Source organism: Aulonocara sp. 'chitande type north' Nkhata Bay, linkage group LG5 (assembly GCF_057382095.1).
Source record: "Aulonocara sp. 'chitande type north' Nkhata Bay isolate Kocher_YH1m ecotype deep benthic linkage group LG5, A_spYH_male_GT1.1, whole genome shotgun sequence".
NCBI classification, from domain to species: Eukaryota; Metazoa; Chordata; class Actinopteri; order Cichliformes; family Cichlidae; genus Aulonocara; species Aulonocara sp. 'chitande type north' Nkhata Bay.
In genome coordinates, this window is record NC_141348.1 from 39114370 (window position 1) to 39139693 (window position 25324).

Below are 25324 nucleotides of genomic sequence, written 5' to 3' on the forward strand. Positions count from 1 at the left end.
GTATTTATTGTTAGTTATTTTTGGTATAGTTGCTCATTACAATTAAATATAAAAAGACTTTTTAATATACTTTTTTGCATAACGTGAGAATTTGTACATGTTGTAGGCAAACTGTAGCAGACAGGCTAGTGTTTGACAAGTGAGTGTCTTTGTGCATTTTCCCAAGGTGATCAGACAGTACTAGCCCCAGAGCAGGAACTTTTTAGTGAATAGAAAATAAGACAAAAACATCAGATTTAGATGTCTTGAAGACAGGTGGGTAAGATAGTTCCTTGCTTTTTTTTGCTTTTGTTTTTTTTTTTTTTTTAGTTTAATAAGGACTTTAGTCAGCTTTAAAAAAGTGATACAAATTAGTAATTCAGTATCAACTAAATCATTTGTAATTGTTTTGACTTATAACTAAGTAAGTGTAATTGAGTAATCTATGACTTTTTTTCCATTCACTTGGTACACTGTGAGGAAAAGAAAAATATTGTAGTTCGAGACCTTCTGAGCAAAATTGGCTTTGAAGACTAATCTCTGAAAGCTTTTTATGTGGAGCATGAGATCGAAGTACTCAATTTTAAGCCAGTGGGCTACGGTTTTCAGAGAGACTGGCTCAAGAACTGAAAGAAGTCTGGAAGCCACAGTGACTCTTACATTGCACAGGAGCCAAAAAGCTCCTGACAGCTCAAAGTATTCATGTTCTTTAAAAATGGTGCCTTCCTTTCAGTAGCATGAGTCATGTGGGAGGTATATGCCTACCTTAAGTCAACATTAAAGAAAATATTTCCTACATTATATTGGAAAATCCATACGCGTCTGTCCAGCACTTTTGTTTTGAATAGCCACAGTGTTTGCATTACAGAAAAGCTGAAATTATTGTTTAGAGTTTGTTCAGAGGTAGTTCTTAGCAGCAAACCACTTGGATTTAATTTCTTGCTCCTCATTCAAAATGTCAGGGTCTTGATCTCAAGAACTCGGTAATTTTATGCAGGTTAAAAAGAAGACAAGTAAATGCAACTACAATGAAATGGCTGTTGATTGGAAGCAAGGTTTTAGTGCTAGTGTCGGTTTAGTAATTCAGTGGCTTCAATTGATGCATTTTGGCAACAATTCTGGCCACTTTGCATCTTTGTCTTACAAAGCAAATGCCAAAGAGCAGAGGGAAGCATTTGTGGTTACTGATTAGAAGAGGTGCATAATTAGACCGTTCAAAAATGCTTTTAATGTAGTTGAGCTTTGACTTTGACCAAATCACACTTTTATCCTGAACTAAAATCATTTTCTCTTTTATGTAAATTGAATAAATATGCAGATTTTTATCAGGAGTTGACAGTTAATGCAAACACATAGATGCCTAAACAGTATATTTAGTTTAAATCTACAAATGTCATTTGTGTGTACTTTTTTCTGTATGTACAATTGTGTGTAAAGGTTCGGGCAGGATAGGGATGCTTGCAGGAACTGTCAGCTGATTTCCGAGCCCAATGAGAATGCTTCTCTTGAATTCTTATGGTAACACTCAACGATCATGGTCTACTTAAAGTAACTGAGTAAGGATCTGACAGTGATTCCAGCTACTGCCTTTCTGATGGCTGTGTGAGCTGAAGGGGTTACATTTGATTATTTTGTTTTCACAAATATTACAGCAAAATAGTCTACAGTATACTCTAGATTGAACATGTATTATTCTATAAAATATGTATACCTTTTAACGGCTTTAGTAGAGTATAGTATTTTAAAGGAGATATGCTGGTGTCACATAAATTATCATGTAAAATAACGTAGGTGAGTAACTATGTGTTAAGCTCCTCAAACAGCAAATTCATATATAAGTGCATGTCTGCCCTTGAAAGCCTGTTTGTTTTGCTGTATATCTATGTTTGGCCACTTTATTTACCCTGTTTCACAAGGACAACAAAAGCATTTGGTTAAAGGAACTGATCTGAATTGCTCATTAAAAAGTCTTATGTGATTGAGAGAGGTTCTTAGAAATAATGCTTTCATCCTGATAACATAAGGCATCTGGAGTATTTTAACAACAAATTGGGAATTTGTCCCTCAAAAAGTGTATACTGCAAAGGAAGTTGGCAAGTATTTTTTTTTGTCTTGATAAAATCTTGAAACCTTACTTAGAGAAACAGGTGTCAGAGGTTATCGACTTTCTTTGTTAAGTCAGACTTTCGGCATCACTTTCTATGCACACTCACAAAAGGGGGGATTTGATGCCTCATTTGACTCTTCTTCAGCACTAAAAGTTTGTCACCAACTCCAGACACTCGTAACATTATCATAAGAATTGGTGATAAAGTTCACTAAAGAGTATAAAAAAGATAACAGTAAAATGCAGCACTGGTGATCCAAAGATAAGAGAATATTCTTGCAGAAGATCTTTAATTTTTTCCTAACATATCAGCTGCTGCATGTTCATCTCTATAGTTTAAATATTAAAATTATTTAAATGTTAATCAGTGTGTTCAGGTCTGACATTCTCTCACAGCCTAATAAAGGAGATAAGAAGATCAGTTTAGTTTGGGAAAAGTTCAATACATAATACATTTTATTTGTTCTTAGAAATAGAACTTATCTGTTTTTTAATGTTTCTGAGTTCTATTAGCTGCAATTCCAGCGAGACAGTAGTTTAGGCCCTTTACAAAGTTTCTTACTGCTGTAACTTTACAGCTGTAACTTTCATTCAGTTAGGTATGGTTGCATATGTAATGCATCTTCCTTAAGCAGATAATCTATATTAGAATTACAGCTTATTTTAAATTAAAAAGAAACCATGACAATTTTGTGCTCGCTTGAATAGGTTGCATATAGCATATGTTACCATGGTGATTTAGCTAGGTAAAATGAGAGCTACCTTTATGAAACTCTGACTTTAACCTCAACATAGCTTGCCAACATATTAATCTCCCTCCACAGTACATCACTAAAGCTTTCCTGAACATTATCCAGAGTATTATACTTTATTTTACCTGAAATGTTTTACCCATATCTTAACTGCATGCTGAGACATTCTTTTCTTTTTCTTTTCACTACCAACAGTTCAAGGAATTGACACCTGTTCACAAGGTTTTTCATATATTTATGTAATGAGTCATAATGTCTTACCTTTCCTACATATAGAGGCTCTGTTCCTGTATACTCCTCCACGACAAAGAACTGGTTCCACACCCATCCTCTCTTTACACGTTCAAGTGATGAGGGTCCTTGCTCTTGGTCTCTTTCTCCTGAAGTTGTTGTGCCACTAGTCCTTGAGGCTTCACACCAGGTAAAAATATTGCAGCTAAGTAGAGTTAGTGCTGCCAGTAGTGTCCAAACTCCTGATGTCCATGAAGGAGCCATTTTGATTTTAAAAAAAAAAGAAAAACAATCCTTCCTGTGTCTACATGTAATTTAAAAGATTCATGCAAACAAGAGAAGGTTTTCTGTTGTAGTTTTATCTGAAATAAAACTCCAAAAGGACACGCTTAAAGGTCTTTGTGAAAGAGCTTGAAAGTTAATCCATGGGATCAGAAATCAATCTGAAGTTATCTGCCAAACACAGGGCAGGTCAGAGAGCATATAGGAGTTGTACCACCTGCAGAGTAACTGTTTGCACTGTGACATTGTCAGTAATTCTGATTCTTCGTAGTGTTTACTCCAACTTATAGGGTCTTTTTTATTGTTTGTTTTTCTTAATATGTTGTTTATGTGACCGAAAGTAGCTGGACAAATTGACTTTGGAAAATGTTATTCAAGGTTTTTGAAAGCAAGAAAAACAGGCTTTGCTAGACAGGCTCACTGATCATTGAAGGAATTAGGGGGGCCAAGCATAGAATGACATTGAAAAGCATGCCTATGAAGACTGAGAGTGATAGCTTCCATCCATTTTTGACTTCGTATCGATTACTGCTCGCAGTGCTTCCATTTCCACTTCTAGCCATGTCACCTCCAGTAGCTGGTGTGTGTTTCAGGTGGTTTGATACTAAGCTGCCAAAAAATGACTTGATTAAACTTTGCTGAAGAGAAAACTCTTCAGTAGTTCAGCTCCTAGAAAAGTCACAGCTGGCTTTACCTTCTGAAGCAGAAACCTTGAACTGACGAAAGGCCAAAGGATTTTACTGTTGGTGATAATGTTTGGTCTCTGACAGCTTTGCCCTTCAAAACAATCCATTGGTTTGGAAAGTTCATTCTTCAAAAGGTCCTACAGTGTTTTTTCAGCCATTATGACAGCTCCATCATGGATTGAAGGCAGGAAAAGAGGGAACCTGTAAAACAGAAAAGACACTGTTGTCATGGCCTCAGTATGGAAATAGTTTCTATTTGATAGATTTAAGGATTGACTAACCAGCAAAATGATGATGATGATTATCATTATTAATATTATTATTATTTTAGTTGGATTTTTTTCCCTTACTTGACCTGTTGTGGATTATTGGTGTCAATTTTTCATAGCTCTTTACAATCAATATTAAATCAATGTACAAATAATAAATAAAGAACAAATCCTATAGCACCGCTTTTTTGTTTAATTTATCTTTGTTTAACTCTGTGTTTTTGAACTACAAAACCCATAAGTGTTTTGGTTTTGTTAGGATTATCTGCAACGAACATTTTTCTATTAGTAATTCTTGTGTTCAGCAAGAATTCCAACAATTTGCTGGAGAATGGTGAAAACGGGATAGAAAGACAGGAAACTAGACAAGTGAAAAATAGGAAGGAAAATAGGAAGGAAAGAAAGAGAGAGTAAGAAAAAGAGAGAGGGGGAGTGAGAGAAAGGGAACGCAAGCAAGAAAGGTCACTGCTCATCACACAGCAAACCCAAAGCATCTGTCTGCCTTTCATCCAACTGATGGAGCGGACCTAACCGCAGCCAGCTGATTAATTGCATGAGGGAACACTAATTGGATAAAAGTATTAATCAATTAATTCTATCCAATGAGGCAACACCCCCTAATACTTCAGACAAACATTGGTGAGTAGGAGGGGGTAACAGACATGGTCCTTGGCTGCTGTGAAACATGCACAGAGGCTGACAGAAAGGCAGAGTTGACAGAGCAGAGACAGAGAGGGTAAAAGCAGGGTTCTAAAGGAGACAGAAAGGAAGACATGAAGAAATTAAAGGGCCGAGAATATAAGAGGAAATGAAAGAGAGTGTGTTGTGTGGCTGTGGGTGTGATTTATGGCCTCTTTGAAACATTCAGAACAAAAGGACCAAAAGGAAAAGAAACAATAACATTTACTATGTCTCTGGCCTTACAACTTTAAGAAAGAAGATTGCAACACCAGCCGAAGAAAAGCTCCTAAGGCCAGCAGGTGGTTTAACCTATTTCTGCTGGCTTAGAAGGAATTTCTAATCGTGCTCTCCTGCTGCCCGGTAGCAAGCTTGGAGCATCCGGAAATAATTCCTTCTCAGACTGTTGGTCAAGGAAATGTCCGTGGTATTGGAAACCAACTGCTCCGGGGGTGTCCAATCTCCGGGGGAAACAGCTCAGGAGTAACTTAAACAGCTCAGATCTCTTTATTAACTTCAGCACAGTGAGTGTTAATAGAAAAACTGCACATTGATTTCAAAATATACAGTTTTGAAAATGTACAAACATTATCACTATTACAGTTGTGTGATGCAGGGATTGGTGTGCTACTCTAAGGTAAGTAATCATATAGCAAATTTTATTTTATGACTAAATGTTCAAGTATTGCATATTAACATTAAGGATTTTGAAAGCAGCAAATTTCCACAGGTTTACAATGAAATGAGAAACTAAATGATTTTGTCTTTTGGCATGCAAAACTGATGATCAGGTCGCATGTTTATCTATATCTATAAATTCTATGGCAGTCTATGGAGAGGCTAAACTGGCAACAGGCAAGTATTTTTCTTATTTAACTTTTGGTTGTAACATTCTGAAAGATTAAGGCTTGATTGCTCAACCAAAACTGAATGATGATAGCACATTCATTTTCCTCAGTAGCTACTGGTAACCTTCCCCAGGTAGCTGAAACAGCAGAGTTTAACAACTCTGTGCCAGATGGTTTGTTAAAGAGATCCATCTGGGAGACGTCCTTGGAAACTTTTTTAGGAAAGGGCAGGCACGTTTGGAAGCCATCAGCCAGCCAGTGATTCTTTCTATGTTTGGAAGGAATGAGAAACCCTGTTCATCAGTGAACAAACCACATATCAATTGCTGCCCAGAAGATGCTCTACATGCATTCACTCAAAGTGGAGCAAATCCAGCTAGAAATTTTTCCTCAACTTTATTAAGAACCAGAACAGGGCTACGTACTAGCCTAGGGTAGCTGGGTGTATTGAATCTGAAAAATTAAAGGACCCTTCTGTTCCATCTTATAATCCCACATGATTTAGCAGACCACCCATGTCTTTTAAAAACATGTTCATGTTTGTTACTCTGACTGTTTTTTTGGGGGGGGATACTAGATTTTGTGCTGTTGTTTATCCAGCAATGGATCCTATTACCATCTTATTTATAAATTGGCTTGTCAATGATAAGCTTACCAAGAGCTTACAGAGGAAGGAGATGAATGCTAGGGCCATTTGAATGGCAAAAATCATAAACAGGGTTATTACTGTCAACATTGAGATTAGAATTATTCAACACAAATACACACCGACTGAAAACATCATGTATTGCAATTGTTATAACTAGTCTGGTATCTTACCACCAAAGCATTTCTAAGCAACTGAACTCATTTAAGTTTTTTTTTTTTCTTTGCTCATCAAGTGTTTTCAGTACATCAATCTATACAAAACCCACCAGTCTCTGTCAAGTGGTGACTTTGGTTAGAACTGTTAGGCAGAAGTGGCGATACACTGCTGTAAAGGAAAGGGGGTGTACTGGAATTACAATTTCAGATCAAGTGCATAAATCGTTATGAAGTAGAATTCAGCACAATAATTTTTGTCTGGTTTTCAGAACTGCTAGACGTCAAAATGACAGCTGAAAATAAATTGTATTAAATATGCGCAGAATACAAGGCCTTCTCTGACCCCAGTAGTCTTTCAGCACTATGCATAACACTGAACTGCGGTGAGATAATTTAGCAGTCAGGGACAACTTTGTTTCTCATCACAAATACACAACCCTAGACCTTTTAGTATGTTAGAACAACACCAACGGTGCACAGTGTGCCTTGGCACTACACACACGGCTGCCTGTGTCCACTAACAGTGGGAGTGTGGTTGTTGGCAGCGATAGGCCTATTTTCCAGCATTCTTTTCAGATGGAGCTTTGCTCAGACAGCAGTGATACAGAATGTGATCAAGCTTTTCTGGGTCTGCCATGTATCCCTCTCTAAAATCCACCACTTGTAACTGAAGATAATGACCATTCCCTGCTGCCTGGCATGGGGGATGACAGAGCGTTTTTTTCCCCACTGTGACCAGGCCACACCCACAGTTCTGATAAAGAGCAAGTTCCAACTTCATGTCTTCATACTACTGGACCATATTACCTATCTGTCTGGTGTTTTGTTTTTTGTTTTTTTTCCGCAAGATATGCAAAAACCCTGAGGTTAGCAAATTCATGTATAAAAAAAATGTCCTGCTTATCCACCATGATCTCAGGTCCAAGGTCTGGCGAGGCAAAAGTTTACTCAACCAATAAACTTGCTGCTAAATGCAGTTTAGCGTCATCTAAAAACACACTGTACTGATGAAGAAAAAGGCACTATGATGAGTATAGCCCTAAGTTAAGTGTACTGTTTATTTTGCAGTTTACCTCGCTGTTTATCTTACCCGAGGATTGAACTTCTGGCAAGAAGTATAAATTGTTGTACACTAGCTGGGCTCTTATTTAATTTTCACAGTGGCACCTGTAGCGACACACCAGCAGCAAATGTAGTGTCTCTAGGGCTTTTAACGCAGTCCTATTTTCTATCTGAACACTAAAAGTAACCAAATGCCAAATCCAAGAAGATATGTGTTACTCAAGAAGCACATACTTGACACTGACTAGTGTTCATTATTTTTGCAAATTATGTCTAAATTAGAGATGGACCGATCCGATATTACGTATCGGTATCGGTCTGATACTGACCTAAATTACTGGATCGGATATCGGAGAAAAATAAAAAATGTAATCGATCCATTAAATATCACGAAAGCAGCTCACAAAACTTGCAACACGCCGTAACTCACCTCAGAACGTTAGCAAGTCGGAGCAGTATGCATCACGTGATAGAGCGGCTGTGGCATGCGGGACCTGTGGTGGACTGGATAGCATGTGGAGCTTCGCTAGCAACCCGGCATTTCATCTCCGACAAAGTTATCCCGAGAGAAGTAAAGCAAGTGTGTAAGTCCATCTCTGAATGTTTGTAAAGCATTCCTGCGTTAAGCTTAACAAGCGACTGCCTCTTCTTGCTGCTACTTCGATCATGAAACTGCTTAATGATCAGCTGATCGGCTTTTCTGTCGCGAGTCCGTGTCTCTAGTTTGCTTTTGGCCCACTTTGCACCAGAAAGAGGAAACCAGCGGCTGAACAACAGCAGCACGTTTAAGCTTGATCAGCTGTTGTTAGAATGTATTTAATATTACTTTCTACTCCAGGATCTTTTTCTACGTAGCTGACGCTGGTAACTGTGCAGGGGCGGATCTAGCAAAGTTTAGCCAGGGGGGCCGATAGGGCATTAACAGGGAAAAGGGGGCACAAAGACATACTTTTCTTTCTTATTCTCATTTAAAATGTCTAGCTTTTAATAAATAATTATCTGACACCCAAAGTTTTAATTTGATGCAAAATGAATAGAAGTCCATTACTGTATATAGTGACTATTAAGTCTAATATATATATACCCTAGTAAGCTATAGTACTTTTTCCTTTGGGAAGGTACCATCTGTGCAGTCTGCAATTTTGTTGAAGAAAGATGTTGAATCTATTTAATATTTCTTGAAAAATAATTGATTTCTGTGCATTTTTTTTCACACTGCATCAAATTAAGGTTGATTACGTCGATTAAGCATCATGAGGTGGCGCGTGAGGGGTGGTTCCCTATTTTTTATTTATTTATTTTTGTTGTTGCTGGGAGTTGGAACCCTATTAGTTAGGTTGCTTAATATTTATGCTAAGTACTCTTTAAAATACCAGAATAGGGAGGATGGTGTAGGTTTAAGTTTATTAGATTGATCAGTATTGCTGAACAGGTATAACAGAATAGCTTTAGTGTAGTTCTTGTTTTAAACTTGAGTATGAACTTATACAAAATGCAGCAAGATATTTTAAAAAACAGTTTTGTTGATTTAAAAAACACTATATCGGATTCATATCGTATCGGCAGATATCCAAATTTATGATATCGGTATCGGTATCGGACATAAAAAAGTGGTATCGTGCCATCTCTAGTCTAAATAATTACTTTTATTCATTAATTTGTTCAATTCACGTCTCAGAGGAGACAGTTTTAAGAGACAGACTTAAAACTAAGACCCTGAAAAGACAGCCTAAAGACAGTTTTTTGTTGTTTTACAATGTAATGGATTACTACAATAAGTATATTTTTCAGTAATGTAACATTACATTACAGTTGTTTCTTGTGTTACAATGATTCTTCATTTTTCATTTGTCTGCATTCCAGATAGAAAGCAAAAAATATCAGTATCGATTTCATTTCCTGTGTGGGAGGAGGAAAAGGGTGGAGTGAAGCACAGCTGTTCAGAATTGGCGATATGGAAATTACTTTTATTTTTATTGCACAAAAGGACATGAGTACATAAAGTGAAGCTGTGTCCAAGACAGAAACAACTGCATTATGCTGCTAACAGAACTTGGGTTCTCTGCATTCATCCGCACAGACAACATGTTAATGCACAGCTAGCCAAGAAAGAAAGCTGAGAGTTTGCTGACCCCAACCCAGCAGCCAGAGCCTGATCTTCAACAGGTAACAAAATAATACATGAATAAATATATAAGGAAGTGTAACCAGATAAAAGATGAATAATTACTGCCAGGCTCAGGATGGGATTTTGAGCCTGAGCAGAGCAGGTCAGAGTGGGTAGTGTGTCCGGAAAACCAGACGGGTTGCTGGCTGTGCAAAGCAGTGGGCGAGCTGTAGCTGAATGAAGTATCCAGAGTGTGGAGAACTAATCTGAGCAAATAAAGAGCGAGCAGAATAAAGAGCAGAACAGCCTCATCATTTTCAGGCCTGAGCAGGAGAGGTGAAATTGTGAAGAGCTGCAAACTGACATGGAGCAAATTCTGTTATTCTGTTATAAAAATTATTCAAATGTGTTTATTACATTTTTGTCACCACCTGTGATGTCAATGGTAAAATCAGCTGTTCAGTCGGTTTCACAGTGAGCACTCTAACCATAGTCTTCAGTCACTAACCTGGCAGGCAAACCGACCATGTACTCATGCTTTCCAGCATACTTTTATTATCACGGTTGCTGCTACACACAAACAGCTGCAGGTTTGCACCCCGCAGCCACACACGCTGACAACAATAACACTGACAGGACCCAGTACGGACTATTTAATGCAGGTGCGGCGTGAATGCTGATGCCGCTCAGGTGTGTCCGCCTCGCTGCAGCTGTGTCACCGACCACGCCCCACCACACAGGGATTGGTGATATTTGGCCTGTAAGTCAGGGTTAGGACAGGTGTTCACATGTTGGTGCCATATTCTCTACCTTTCTGGCAGCTGTCAATAAATGCTGGTTACTACATCCGATAGTACAGCAAAGGATGGCTGAAGAGCATTGGACCGCAGGTGGGTGTCACATGAAAACTATAAATACTTTATATTCTTTATTTAAGCACAACTAATGCTGTTCTTCTGTAAGAATTACATTTTTGGGTGTTAGCTGTTATACTTACCTTTGTTTATTAATCTATTTTAATGAGTATTTTAAAATTACCATCTGTAATGAAGTGATCTGTATCACTGATAAAATAATAAAACTGCTAAGAATTAAACCTAAATATGGCTTTTGTCAAAAGGTACTTAAAAAGGAGAAACATTACATTATTAAATTAACAACTTCTGCAAGAAATTATGTCTTTGCCATTACTGCTGTAGGATTCAGAGCATCGTTTAAAATGTTTATAATAAATATATTTTGTGACGAAAGGAAATGTATGTCTTTTATTACTTTGTGTGTGTGTGTGTGTGTGTGTGTGTGTGTGTGTGTGTGTGTGTGTGTATTTAGAGCGAGAGAGAGAGTGAAAGGGAGGCAGAACTCTTCTTAAGTCTTTCACTTGACTTAAATTTATCAAATATATTTCTTTTCAAGTTTCCAATTAGATATTTTACAGCTGTGGAGTGATAACTTCAAAGTAATAAAAACACACTGTTTATTCCTCTTTGCCTCAAAGGCAAACAACATTGGGAAGATAGAATTAATTTCTTTCTGCCTATCTGCTTTCCCTGTTCCCTTACAGTAGATGATTTAACAGTTGGACAGGCGGTTTGAATTTGATTAATTAGAGAGCATTTGTATCAAATATTTTCTGTGTGCACCAATGGCCCAGAAGTCGCTTTGCAAACTGAAACATTTGCTGAGCACCAACTGCTTGGCATCCAAAGAATAAAATGTACACTCCTCCATGAAAATCCGTCTCCTTCTGTTCTGCCTGTGCACTTAGGGAATTCCATTAAGTGTGTACACATTTACTTAAACTTGGGTCTAAAAGTGGGTAACTGTAATGAGCTGTGGAGAAAAACAGAGAGAGAGAGAGATTTATGTTAGTGTGTTCTGATTTTACTAAAACTTGGCCATCACTACAAAGGAGTCACAAGCCTTAGCTGGCAGAGGCAAATTAGCGGCATGTCAATTACCACCCCTTTGTTTTGTAACAGTGGGCAGTAAACCTTGTTGAAAAAAAATAAATAAATAATGATTAATCATTAAAAAAATATATATGTTTGAAGTACCTATCCTTCCCTGTTCATTTCTCTTTGCCCTATCTCTTTCTGCTCCCTCCTCTACTCATTCTCTAGTCCAAAGCTATTGGCAAGCACTGTGCAGCCATTCGTGACCTATTAGAGTGCTGGATTGATTCTAGAGCATGGCTGCAGCCTCTCATCAGTGGGCATGCCCAGAGCAAGCCCTTTGACAGCTGGCAGCGAGCAGACGACAGCCAGGCAAGACTGATCACTGCAAACTGATAGGCATGGGGCCAATGACCAGCAGACAGGCCTCTCTGTCTCTGACACTCTCTCACACACAGATGTGGCCATTCACAGACATGAAAGGGCACAATACATCTATATCTGCGTGTGTGTTGATATGCATTTGTTCTGGGACACAGCATGGCCATGTCGTCTTAAATCAGTGGCCTATTGCCCTTTTCAAAGAAAAATAAACATTAATTTTACTTAGGCTGTTGTTACTATTATTAGAGTGCTTATCAAGCCTTCTTGTTGTGAGCAATGATGTCACTGTCATAGTGTTACATAACGTAATGTATTTTGTTCTTTATAATTATGTAGGAGATTTACCCGGCAATTATGTTGTGGCGTAAACCGCCACTTAGTAGTTTGCCAGAAACTAATATATATTAAATGACTACTAAGGACGTAATTGGCTCACAATATATACTTAATCAGAGTAGATTCCATCTGACGGTGCCCATGTTTCTATGGTCATTGTGTTTTAATTGCTATCCTATTCTTGTTTATTGTCATCTTTTATAGATGTATGGACATTTTCTTTGTTTACATACGGGTTTATTACTCATTTTATCACATTACACTGGATATCTTGAAGGTCACAGCTGCTTAACACATCTAATCGGCTGTTTATTGTATTTAGGTGTAATAGGTTATATGGTGACCATGACTGGGTAAGGTTAAACACAGCATTTCCAAGAAACCACATAGTGTTATGGAAACAGTTACACTTCTCCTTAATTTTTATTTTTTTATTTTGTATTACATGTGTTGTTGTTCTGCCAGTGACTGGTGTCCTTAATAAAATCTGAATGGAACGAAACATTTAAGAAAGCCAAAAACCCTAAAGTCAAAGAGATCTAAATTACCCATGTATTAATTAATTAATGACGACTGATAAAGCTCACCTGTTGAAATGTGTGTGAGAAAATGACACTGACAAGCCAGCAAACTGGTCAGTGTTTTGTTTGACATTGTCTTCAAAACAAGTTTTGCCCAGTTTTGTTTTTTTTCACACTGTGATAAGCTTGTTATCTTTGCCTCTCTATTCTGCCATTAGCCCTCTCTTCTCTCTATCATGGCTCCCCTGACCAATCAGATTAGACGCCACTTCAGAGAGTTGTGTGGAGTGCATATGTGAGTGCTGTGAACCACTGAACGAAAAATACTGGCAGCTTCTTTTTTCCTTTTAACTTGGGTTGGAAAAGATGAATCATTCACTGCAGAGATTTGTACCATTTGTCAGTGCCTTCAGTATGAAGCAGATCGAGCTTGATCATTTTAAGGCAGTGACAATTACTGCAAACACAGACTCCATAGCTACAACAAAAGCTAGCAAAGCAGGTAGCTGACAACCTCTCATCAGACACCCTAATGTACTGACAGGATAGATGAGTAGAAGCCCTACCAACATCATTAAGATCTCCCGTGTTACTGACACAGATTTACAAAGAAACAGTCAGTGTTTGGAGGCCTTAATGTCTTTCTTTGTATATTTAAAGTACTCTGAACTGCTTTTGCTTTAAAAAAAAAAAAAGTGTTATACAAATACATGTTGTTGCCCTCCATATCTGTTAAAATACAGCAGGAAAATAGACTAAAGTATATTATACTGTATCTTATCAGAGCGCTGTCCCTGATATTGTGCAGGTTTTTCATGTTTAGGATCCCAGAGAACCACATTTTCTCTTTAAATGACCATACCTTTAAACAAATATCTCAAAAAAAGCTATATCGCACAAATGTTGGTGATTATCTCATTTTTTTTATTTATTGTAACACCTGCAGGCAAAGACATAGACACTCACTCGCCCAGACACATATGCATAAACACAAAGCAAGGACACTTTTCACACAAATGTGCATAGAAATAATATGCAAACCTTGGTATTTTATTTTGTTAATGTATTCCAGCTTGTACACCACAATAAACTTTCTAACCCATCCTATCATTTGTTCCCTTCCTCACTTTTCCTTAACTGCTTTTTTATTATATCAAAGCCGTCTTTTCTTTACTTTGCCTTTTTGTCTCTGTTTCTGTAACACACTGACATTGCTGCCTGCTAACACTTTGTAACTTGTTTTGTTGTCTTTTCTTTTGGCTTCAACTCACACTTTGTTTTGCCGTTATACCTTTTCTTGATGTCTTCCTGTTTTTGTCCATTCTGCATTGCCTTAAAATGCATGTTCCCATAATAGTTTTCTAAATGATCACTGTTTATTGAACACGTGGACATTGTGTTTTATTAGTCATCAGTTATTTTTTAAACATATATGCAGGCAAATATTTCTGTCTTCACCCACACACTAACAAAATCTGACAAGTCAGTTGAACCTAGTATCATTAGAGAATATCGCTGCATCTCTCTCTAATAACAGCTTCTCATTTCAGGGGCCATGGTGACAAAAACAGCACAAGTGATTACAATCTGACGGAAGGAGTTTATATTTGGAAGTTAATAGCCTGAGGTTAACACATGGCCACATTTATTCCCTTTGGGCCCCCTCACTCGCCGCAGTATATCTGTGCATCAGATTGATGTGTGCGCTGGTTTTGCATTTACACAAAACCATTCCTATGCACACACATACATGCACACACACAAGCATGCACAGTTTAATACACACAGACTCTGTAGATAGCAGGCATAGAGGGCTCCAACTTCCATTGCCAGAATCTCCCCATCAGATGGATGAAAGCTGCCATCAAAGCCGGGCCCAGGAGGAGTTCAGACAGTCTGCTTATTCGAGTGAACCCAACACCAGAGTCCAATCCCCTCTGCCATGCTTATTAAATAGCCTATTTTGTCATTTCCAATCCCAATTTGTCACAGTCACTTGGCTCAGCAGCCCTGTGCCATGTCACAGAGGGGTGAAAAAAAGAAGCAGAGGCACAACAGAAAACATGTTTCTGTAAATTGTTTATGTTACAATGGTAAAGTTTTAATGGGCTGTTTGCTATGAGACAAACTAGAACAAATAGCAGTTGCCTTCGGACGACAGAAACACAGGCACTGGAAGAAATGATGAGCATGTATGATATAATAAAATGCATTGCACTGTCCATTTTTTGCTTAGCTTAGCTTAGCTGGCATATTGATTTTTTTATTAAGTCCAAATACAAACTTATCATGTAGCCATATGTGTACTTGTTCTAACATGAAATAACATCCTGTCCAATCAATCCTACACTGTTTTTACACAAGTCGATAAAATTGTTCAGTGAAATGTGTCCACAGCTTTAAAGCACAATGGCTCTCATGTCATAATTGCCCAAACATTAAATCCAAATCAACACATAATCCGCTATTCAAACCACCTCTGCACAAACATCTAACACATTTCATCCATCTGAATTAATCAATCTCACTGTAGCCTAACAAGGATTCGAGTCCTGTCTGTTTGGCTGCCAAACATCCCATACTCCAGCAGCATGCTAGTTGGACCTTGCTATTGTTTGGGTCTCTCTCTCCCAGACTGGACTCTATATTCTGGATCCAAAACCCCATGTTGTATTGGCAAGTCAATGATATGCAGTCGAGCGTGACTGGGGAGAACAAAATCTGCATTGACACAGGGAACTGTCTAGAGAATGGGTGCTGCTTTGAATTAGGCTGCTGTGTTTGCTTATGGCTTATAATGAGAGGTGACATATTGTCAGTGCCTTGCTAAAGCTGGTCTTCTAATTACACTAATTGCTGCTTTTCCACCCCCATCCCTCGCTCCCTCCCTTTCCTATTCAAATCACTGCCCCTCCTCCCTTGCTCCCTTTCTCCCATGCCAATACTGTTGCTACTCTTCAAAACTAAAAAGCTTCCACCCACATACCAAGATGAGCCTGCACCCACTCTCTTGTCTTTCTCACTGTCCTCACAGCCATTAGTTTTCCCTAAATTTCTTTTTCAAGAACTAACTGTGTTCCATTAAAATTTCCATCTTTCTGCTTCTATCTGTCTTTGCCTTTCTGCCTCTCTTTCTCTCTTTTCTCCCCACAGGAGTAGTCTTTTTGTCCATACATGCCACAGTGTCCACTACTACTGCAAAAGCCCCCGTGCCTGGGCTGCCAGCTGCACAATTACTAAATCGTTCATCTCACGGGTGGCTGGCGCTCAGTATCCTTAGCTTTGGCTGGTAGAAAGAGAGAGGGAGGGATAAAGAGAAACTGAGAGAGAGGTAGACTGGACTAAGACTCTGGGCCAGCTTTCTCCTCTCAGGCTCTGTGTGTGTTTCTACTTACACATGTGTGCACGCATGTGTGCAAAGGAAATATTATGTTAGTGTGTGTGTTCATGCATATACAGAGGTGCATGTGTGCATCTCAGTGAAAGACAGATGATGGCCAAGGTAGCTGACAGCTGTCCGTGCACATGGGCCTTGCATGGTAGAAGAGCACTGGTGTCTGTCAACACGCTGCTCTGACTCTGTCCTTAGCACCAAGCAGGCTATACTAGGACCCTCTACATGCAGCAACAGACCAGTGCTGCCTTTGAGAGCTGCTTCTAGCCAATGCAGACACAAAAGTAAGCTGCCATAACACCAAGTGGTTGACTATCTTAGAGAACTAGTATGACAAGTTTCTTTGCTCTTTTTATGAAAAGATGTTTCATGGCTCAGGAGTGTTTAGAGTTCAAAGCAATTTAATTAATGCCTTGTGACCTTAGGTTCACTTGGCACTGAGTCCTTACAAATTGTTACACTACTCCATGAAAAGCGCTATCCTGTGGAATCCGTTACAGTGTTTAAAATACAGTTTCACAGAAAAGACTCCAACCATTTCAAACCATGCATTTCAGGAATACACACTTATGTGTTTGGTTATTTTTATGGCATTCCTACCTTCCTGTCTAACAGAATTCATTGCATTTTTGACCTGCACAAGATACTGAACATTTAAATATATTAATAGAAATGCATCTCCCTTAACAGGAGCATCTAGTAGAGTACAGATTACTGCATTGTTACTGTGCTCTATACTATAAAAAGAGAGGAGAAGATAGAAGACTAACTCATAGCTCAGATGCACAGATATCTGAGGAATATGGAAGAAGTCTTTACAAAACAACCAACTAATATCAAAGGTGCCTTGCACAGAGAGTTTGAACACAAAGAGATGAATAGCAAGATTAAAAGATGTTGACAATTTTAAATTGGCTGAAGCTAAAGACTGGCTGCTTAAGCTAAACTTTCAAACAATACTAAGATAGCTTCCGTCTGGAATGGAGGAGAGAAAGTAGAAAGGATTTATGAAAAGAACAACCTGAGAGAGCAGATCAAATACTGTAAGTATGTAAGAACTGAAATATACACCTTGGGAATGAGGCTCAGGTACCTGAGATACAAAATGACTTACTCGAGAAAGCAAAACACAACAAGAGAAAAGAGAGAACTGGATGAGAGAGCTTTGAGAGAGCACCACAAATGAAGCTTTCCATACTCAAAACAGCATGCGTGAGTTTGTTTCTTTAAATGAAACTCATCTCCTGGGATAAAATGTCAGTGAATGTGTAGAATGTGGTCTAACAGGAAATGCAATATCAAAACAGCTGAGAGTATCAAGAGGTGAGAGTTGTTAGTAAGGTCTAATTCATTAAAGAAAATACAGCAAAACAGATTTGGAAAATAATGAAACTGTAAGAGATACTGTACCTTCCTTAAACACCCATATGGGATGTATATGGATACATTAAAGTGCTCAAACTTTTAGCAAAACTCAAGAGAAATTTAATAGTTTGGTGAGTTTGGCTGATTGTCCTTTAACTCTGATGATCCCAGTGTGGATAACCCAGCAAATACTGGAATAAGAAGTTGTTTTAAGTGGTCAAACTAACACAATGCTGTACATTTTTCTTTCTGTGGTTTAAGTTTATGATGAAACTGAGGTGTAATTTAATGATCAGCAGCGATATGTTCTAAAAGTAATCAAACTATAAATAATTCTGTTCCAAAAACTTTAAAGTGATTCCCACAGAGATAAATAAACATTAAAGTAACAGGAAATAACTTTTGCTATGAACGTTATGAATATACAGTGGTCTGTATGTTTTTTGAAGAGCTAGCATGAAAAACACTAGACTCAAAAACTCTCTAGCTAGCAAAAACTCTTTAACTAGAGACTTTGGTAGTGAAGGGATCTATAAAGTAAGGCACAAGGAGAACATGCAAACTACTAACAATAAGGCCCCAGCTAAACTGCAGGTTCAAACGCAGAACCTTCGACGTGAGCCAACAGTGTTAAGCACTACACTACTGTATTGCCTTCGGATGTAAATCCCCAAAAGATGATCGCAACCTGCTGTCAAACAGTCAGGGCATTATCTTATTGGACACTTTATATAAATAAAAAAATGTGTATGAATAAATTTATGCAGTTTAACAGTAGTTAGAAACAGTGTGAAATATAACGAGTCCATGTTTTCACATCCTGTTATTCATGTTCATGGAATATGGTTTCAAATAGTTTCTGGGACTCCAGAATTATATGGGATTATCATCTTACATTTTATCCCTGATGTAGAACCAGCATGTTGAGATTGTAGAATAAGCTGTTGGGATTAACATCCAATAGACTGCAAGGGGGGGGGGGGGGGGGGGGGGAGTAAAATGGATGAATAAAATAAAATTAAAAAGAAAGATTTCACTTAGGTTTGTCTGTTGGGGTTGACTGCAACTCAAACACAAAATTTAACAGAACAAAGTGGATATGTAAAAAAATTATGTCTAACAAGCCAGTGTGGAAACTTCAAGTTCAGGTTAAATGTACTGTAATGTAAGTATTAGTACGTTACAATCCATCTATATTTAGCTCTTATCCGTCTGGGATATCAGGGTAAAAGTTCAATATTCATCTTATTTTGGAGATATTATGGAGGTTTTTTTTAAGCTAACCAGGAGACAAAATCTTTTCAGCATGTCGTGGTCTTTATAATGGATATTCTGATGTTGGAAATAAAAAATAAAAAAAACTCATCTAGGAGGCAACGACAACACCTAAGTTTCCCAAACCACCATAATAGTTTGTTTTCAATGAAGATGAGGCAGTGGCTTCACAATAAGGCTATCTCAATTGAATAAACTCCAGACCGTGTATCTATGAGTGACCACAGACACCCTTTAGAGAGAGCCCATTTCTATTGTATTGTATCTTTCAGTCACTATCACAGTTTGTGGAAATGGGTGATTATAGTATTGTAGACTGACATCCACAGTTCTTTCCTCACTACAGTAATAATGACAGGCCCTGCACTGATCTGTGTGTCTCCCTGTTTTGTCTCCACACCTAAACAGGAAAATGAATAAAATCAGGGGTTAAAGTTGGATTTGGCATGTTTACGAAACCCAGGATGATCTGTAATAGTGAAGTGTGGGGAAAAGAATCGCTCAGAAATAAGTTTCATTCATTTCTGTTGTGAGTACAAGTAGATTTTGGTTACAGGCTGTGATCAGCTGTCTTTTGTTGCTTGTGCTCTAAATTTCATTGCTTTCAGTGGATTTTGCCAAATAATTCAACACGATACAAGCAGATCTTACATGCACTATCATGTCTAATTTCAGATTAAATGTTTCAGATCATCACACAAATTTTTATATCAAACCAAGATAACTGGAGTAAAGGTGTGAATGTGTGTAGCTGTAGATCGAAAGCACTTACAGCAAGCATAGAAAAAGTTTGTGTATGAATGGGTGTGAATGAAGCATGCTGTATATATACTGGTTTGAGTGCACAGGTAGAGAAGAAAAGAACCAGTCTGTTTACCATGAAATCCGATTGAGATGCTTTGCTGTGACATTAAACAGGCTGTTCATGCTCATAAACTCTTTTCTTTCTCTGCTTTCCTGTCTTCCTTACATTTTTCTCCATTTGCGAGTGAGTTATTTTGGAACTTGGGAGACCAGCTGGTGGACTTTAGGAAGAGGAATGTTTCTCCTTTCTTGTCTGATATAGAATTCTAGCTGCTCTATAGTCCTGGGTCTTCTTTGTCATTTTTTATCATTTTTATTTCATGGTTCTCCAAATGTTTTCAGTTATTGAAAGATCTAGACTGCAGGTAGGTCAGTTAAATATTAAGACTCTTCCACTACAAAGCCATGGTGTTGTAACAGATACAGTATGCAGTTTACTGTTATCTTGCAGAAATATGCAAGGTCTTCCCTGAAAAAGACAAATCTGAATGGGAGCATAGGTTGCTCTAAAACCTCTATATACCTTCCAGTACTAATGAGGCCTGTCCAGAGTGTATCTGAGCCACCTGAAAACTAACAAAACAAGAAAAACATAAAACTGAAGTGAGGAAGAGAGGATGTTAAGTGTCACTGCTCAATGTCTCACAGAAATAAGTATCCTAAAGATCCTGCTGAGATACCACTGACCAGTACACAGTCATGAACTAGTGGATAAAAATGATCTCATCCATCATCAGCAGCTCAGAATTCAGGCGAAAAAAAGACACATATGAAGCTTCTCCATTAGCTTCATATATACTTCGGGCTTTTATTGCAACACAATGTTTTAGAGCTTACCTTTGTATGTATGTAGTACATCACAGAATAAATGAAACCTTTGTCAAAAAAAGGCCCATATAACTAATACAAATAATTACTATATCACTTCATGAGCTAAGTAACACTACTGAAAAACCCTGTCATTAAACACTGATGTTGTTAAAACTTGAGTTTGCAAAGAAAAGAAAGAATACATTCTTTGTGATTAAGAGGAAATTAACTGCCAGGTTTTTATCAGCATACATTCAGCATTTGAGCTAAATGACATATTCAAGTTTGTGTTCAGCATATGAAATATAATTGCTGCCATCCAGATGATGCATTTTTGAGAAAATGCCTTGCTCACTTCAGTAAAACAATGTAAGACTGCCTTTTATATATATTCCATCAGCATTTGCAGCAAAGGAGCAGAATGTCAAAATCTTCTCAGTGTCATGTTTTCTTTTTGCAGACACAGTTGATCAAACTTGACATCAATCTACAATGAAAGCATGGATCCATTCTACATTTTAGCAAATGCTCAGGCTGCTAGTGTAACAGTGTGGGGTGTATTTTCTTGGCACGCTACAGCCTACCTGAGAATTGTGGCTGACTAGGTCCATCCCTTTATGATCACGTTACATAGTGTGCCATGCTCAAAAGCCCAGATCATTTCAAAATGGTTTCTTGAACAGAAACTCATAGCTGAAGGTATGCCACCACCGATTAGAACATTTCCGAAGGCAAAAAGGGGTTTAACCAACGTGTACCTAACAAAGTGGCCATGTGCGTGACTGTGTTTATGCATGCTGTCACAGTAATATTGAATTTTCTATTCAGCATTTCAGTTAAATTACCTGATAAAAACTGTAAATCCTCGTGTTACATTTTGTTTTTATTCATGTTTTAGACAGCGCCCCAAATATATTTTCTAAACATTAAAAAAAAAGGGAAAACAAATCCATAACTATCCCATGGATATTTATTAAGAAGAGGTCTCATAGCGTGAAATCACGGGCAAAACCTCAAACGTGCAAACATGTTTTTCCATATTTAATATTTCTTCATTTGCAAAGTCTGTTGCTAATGTTCTGTTTTCGTTTATGGAAGAAAAAAAAATCTTTCTTTGGAGTAATCTCTTAATCCGTCTCATAATTTCTGTTTATCCCTCACTTTTTCGTCTCCTGTGTATGTATCTGTAAGTATGAGTGTGTTTGCTTTGCGTGTGTGTGTTTACTCTCCCTCACTTTGATCACACTTCAGCTGCTTTGTTTATAATCATGTTACATACAATCTCTAATCCTTTAATATATTCAGAGGAGTACACATTTCGCAAGGACTTCAGAGGCAATAACATGTTTATTTTACTTCTTTATCACTTGGTAAATCGAAGCAATATGTTGTGACAACAGCCAATTTTAAACCTCGAATCGAGAAGTAAATATGTACAAAGTAAAAACAAGGCACGCACTGTAGTGTACACAGCTTCCTCTCCTCTGTGGCTCCTTCAGCCAGGAAAAATATAAAAACATAGTCAACAGTGCCAAACATAAATTTGCAAAAGTCAGCAAGTTGCAATCGATTATTGATCATAGTTAATTGAACTGATCAAAATATTCCCCAAAACAAAAAGAAACAAAGAAACAAACAAAAATATCTTGTCTAATAAAGATAAAAGAAAAATGTTTTCTTAACAACCTAATACTGGGCCATAACATACACTTATTTTTCTTCTCAGTGTAGCTCATTTTTCAGCTTGAATGCTTTAACTAGGTTGTCATACATCTTAACCACATGCCTGCTGTGTGGTTACTCAGCTATAAACAACTAAATATGCATGTTTCCTTCCAGTGTTTATATGTGGCTGCGGTTTTGAAAGTGTGTGTGAAGACTTCCTCAAAGGGATTTCTGTTTATCTCCCTTGTGGTTCCTGGTGAAAAAGTTACAAGAAAGTACATAAATAAAAAAAAAAACTGAATTTAAAAAATAAGTTGTTATGGACCCCATGTGTTTGTTTGTTATGCACATATAAAAACTCCCAGTACATATATGCCCCCACAATATCATAAGTTCACAGCTGACGCATGCAATTGATGCGAGATGACATCTTAGTTGTTGCGTTTGGAGCGCACAATAGGAAATGACATTCCCTGTTTTCACATTAAGGGAAATGAACATGTTATTTGCAGAAAGGTCAAGCCTCCAAGCCCGAGGACAGGTTGTATAACTGCAGTAATTATTATGTAGCTGCTCAGGAATTAGAGGAAACGTCATGTCAAATGTCAACATCCAGGACACAGGCTGTTTGAATCCTTATCTGTGGGTGTTCAAATGTCAGTGTTGAGGAAGTCAGTTGGGGGGGAAAAGTAATTCATTAAATATGATTACTTAATTGAGTTTCTCACATTATTATTCAATTCCTAAAAGTCATACCATTCTGCACTTGTCATTCATGTCATATTCAAAATTTGTCTGAAATATTGTAGATGGGAAAATGATATACATTTTATAATGCTTAGCAGGGTTTAAGTCACACGTATCAATATCCCTCCCATGGTGAAGTATCTGTTTCACAATGATGCTTTTTATTTATTTTTTTGACACTGTTTACTGGATTTTGGCTTTCAGCTTCAATCTCAGGGTGTTAAGAGCAAAACAAGACAACTCAAGTCTTTCCAGAAATGGAGCGATTACGGCACTTTCAAGCATGTTGAAGCAGCTGAGTGTTCGTTAAACCAGTGAATCTGGATGCAATTGTTTGCATCCTAAGGAGATGCAGCCTAAGCTGTTTTGGAGAGCTGGAAGCAATGAATATAGAGCATGCAAAAATCAGCCAACAGCAACTGATTTCACATAATAGCCACTTCACAAGACACACCTCCTCATCATCTCAGTGAGAGCCTTTTCCAAAATCAATAGTTGGCTGAACATTCACTTCTTCATAGTTACATACACACACACACACAATCCTCTCAGCAGTGTACAAACATACACACCAGTACTAGAACATACTAACACCACCATCTTTATCTGTTCTGAATTTTTTAACTTTTTTTGCAGCCTGATGAATATTTCAAGTGGCTACCAATTCCCCATAGTCCTCTAGGGACATGAGATCAATCAAAGTGTGTAAGATCAAGCACGGAGGCACACAGGAAGAAACCTGCTTGTTATCCTCCCAGTTATAGATAAACAGAGCAAATGTTCCTAGATAAATACATAGATCACACCCCAAAACTGAACTCTGCTGGTAAGGGCTGTTACAACACCCATTTGTTTTCTGCAGCAAACCTCCCCTGGGTTAAGGGAACCAACGTTGACACTTTATGGGGCAAGAAGTCAAATAAAACAAATTGCCTCAGCTTCAGATACAAGAGAATTTGCTCTCCGTGCCCAAAAGCAAAACAAATGGGATAGTGGGAAGATGGTCCCTCTTCTTTTAGGTTTATAGTGCACATCTTCTCACTGTAAATGACTGTGCACTGCAGACAGCATTTATATCAGTCATACACATGTTTAAAAACAATTAATAAAAGAATGTATTATGATTATGAATTTAATGGCAAAGAAGTTGGTGGGCTTAAAAATCGTCATACCCGCCTACAAAAGAGCGTTGTGTCAGAATTGAAACTAAAAGCTGAAATGAAGCGAAGAATTAAGCAGAACGACTGGAAAAAGTGGAGGCAGAAAAGAGAAAGAAAGGCTTGAATATTGTAAACAAATGGAGCATTCATGTATAAATCGACTGAAGTCCTGCTTTTTTTTCCTTGTTTATTTTCAAAATATTTCATTCACTTTAAATGTATAGTTTATTCGATTTCTTCACCACAAATTTAATATCACAGCCCACTGGTTTAGTTCACACCCCAGAAATAATAGAACAGAAAATCTAAGTAGCATTCAAATTAAGTGATTATGTCTTTTACTTGTCAGTTTATTGCCATTAAATAATGATGCAACTGCTCAATCCTGTCAGTGGGAAGCCTTTGTTTTCATGAGAGGATTAACAATGTCTTAATTTCACTAGAAACAAATACAAAAGCGTCAGGCTTTGATGTGCAGAGTATTATTTTTGGATGGATATCAGGAATAAATACTCAACTAGACATTTATACACTCTCAAGCACAACATGTGACTCTGCTCTATTCCTTAGAAGTTTTTTGTCCCAGAACACTTTGTTTCAGTGGTCTGTAAATCAGCCTAAAATCCAATTTTTACCACCCTGCCCATGTCTACACTACTAACAAAGTAATTCTGCTGTCTAGGCATATTCTCTTGCTCTGACTCTATGACTGACAGGCTCATTACCCTATCCCCATTATGGTATTGACTAATCAATCTATTCATTGTATTCTTCTCGTGGCAGAAAAGGCCATCTTTTGCATAAAAATTATTGGGGCATTGCAGGAAGCATTCCAAGGAGAGAGGGGTGAGTGGATGAGTGTCAGGGTTCAATTTACAGCTGAGCACAGTAGCAGCGTCTACTGGCAAATTGATCAATATCAATGTCAAGATGAGTTGTGTTTCATTTTTCTTCTTTTTCCAATCCAAAGTGGCAGTTAAGCACATGGCTACGAGAACCCTAATGGTGGTGCTGAAAAGACTATGGTGTTGTTATATAGGGAAAAATATATATATATATAAATCAATTTTTAAGAAATCACATAAGACCTTTACACAATTTTTCTCCTCAAGCACCTGGCCAGAGAACAGCAATTGAACTGCAGGATCAAAACAGAGAAGTTCACC

General features: G+C 37.8%; 1 protein-coding gene across 2 annotated transcripts in view; it reads right to left on the bottom strand.

The window, feature by feature from the left end:
- cdh22 (cadherin 22) overlaps nucleotides 1–25324 on the bottom strand; it is a 187860-nt gene that overhangs the window by 86983 nt on the left and 75553 nt on the right. For both annotated transcript variants that reach the window (XM_086293473.1, XM_086293472.1), the window contains one exon: nucleotides 3100–4238. In XM_086293473.1, the coding sequence (XP_086149599.1) occupies nucleotides 3100–3333 (234 nt within the window). In that variant the 5' untranslated portion in view covers nucleotides 3334–4238. The remainder of the gene's footprint in view (nucleotides 1–3099; nucleotides 4239–25324) is intronic.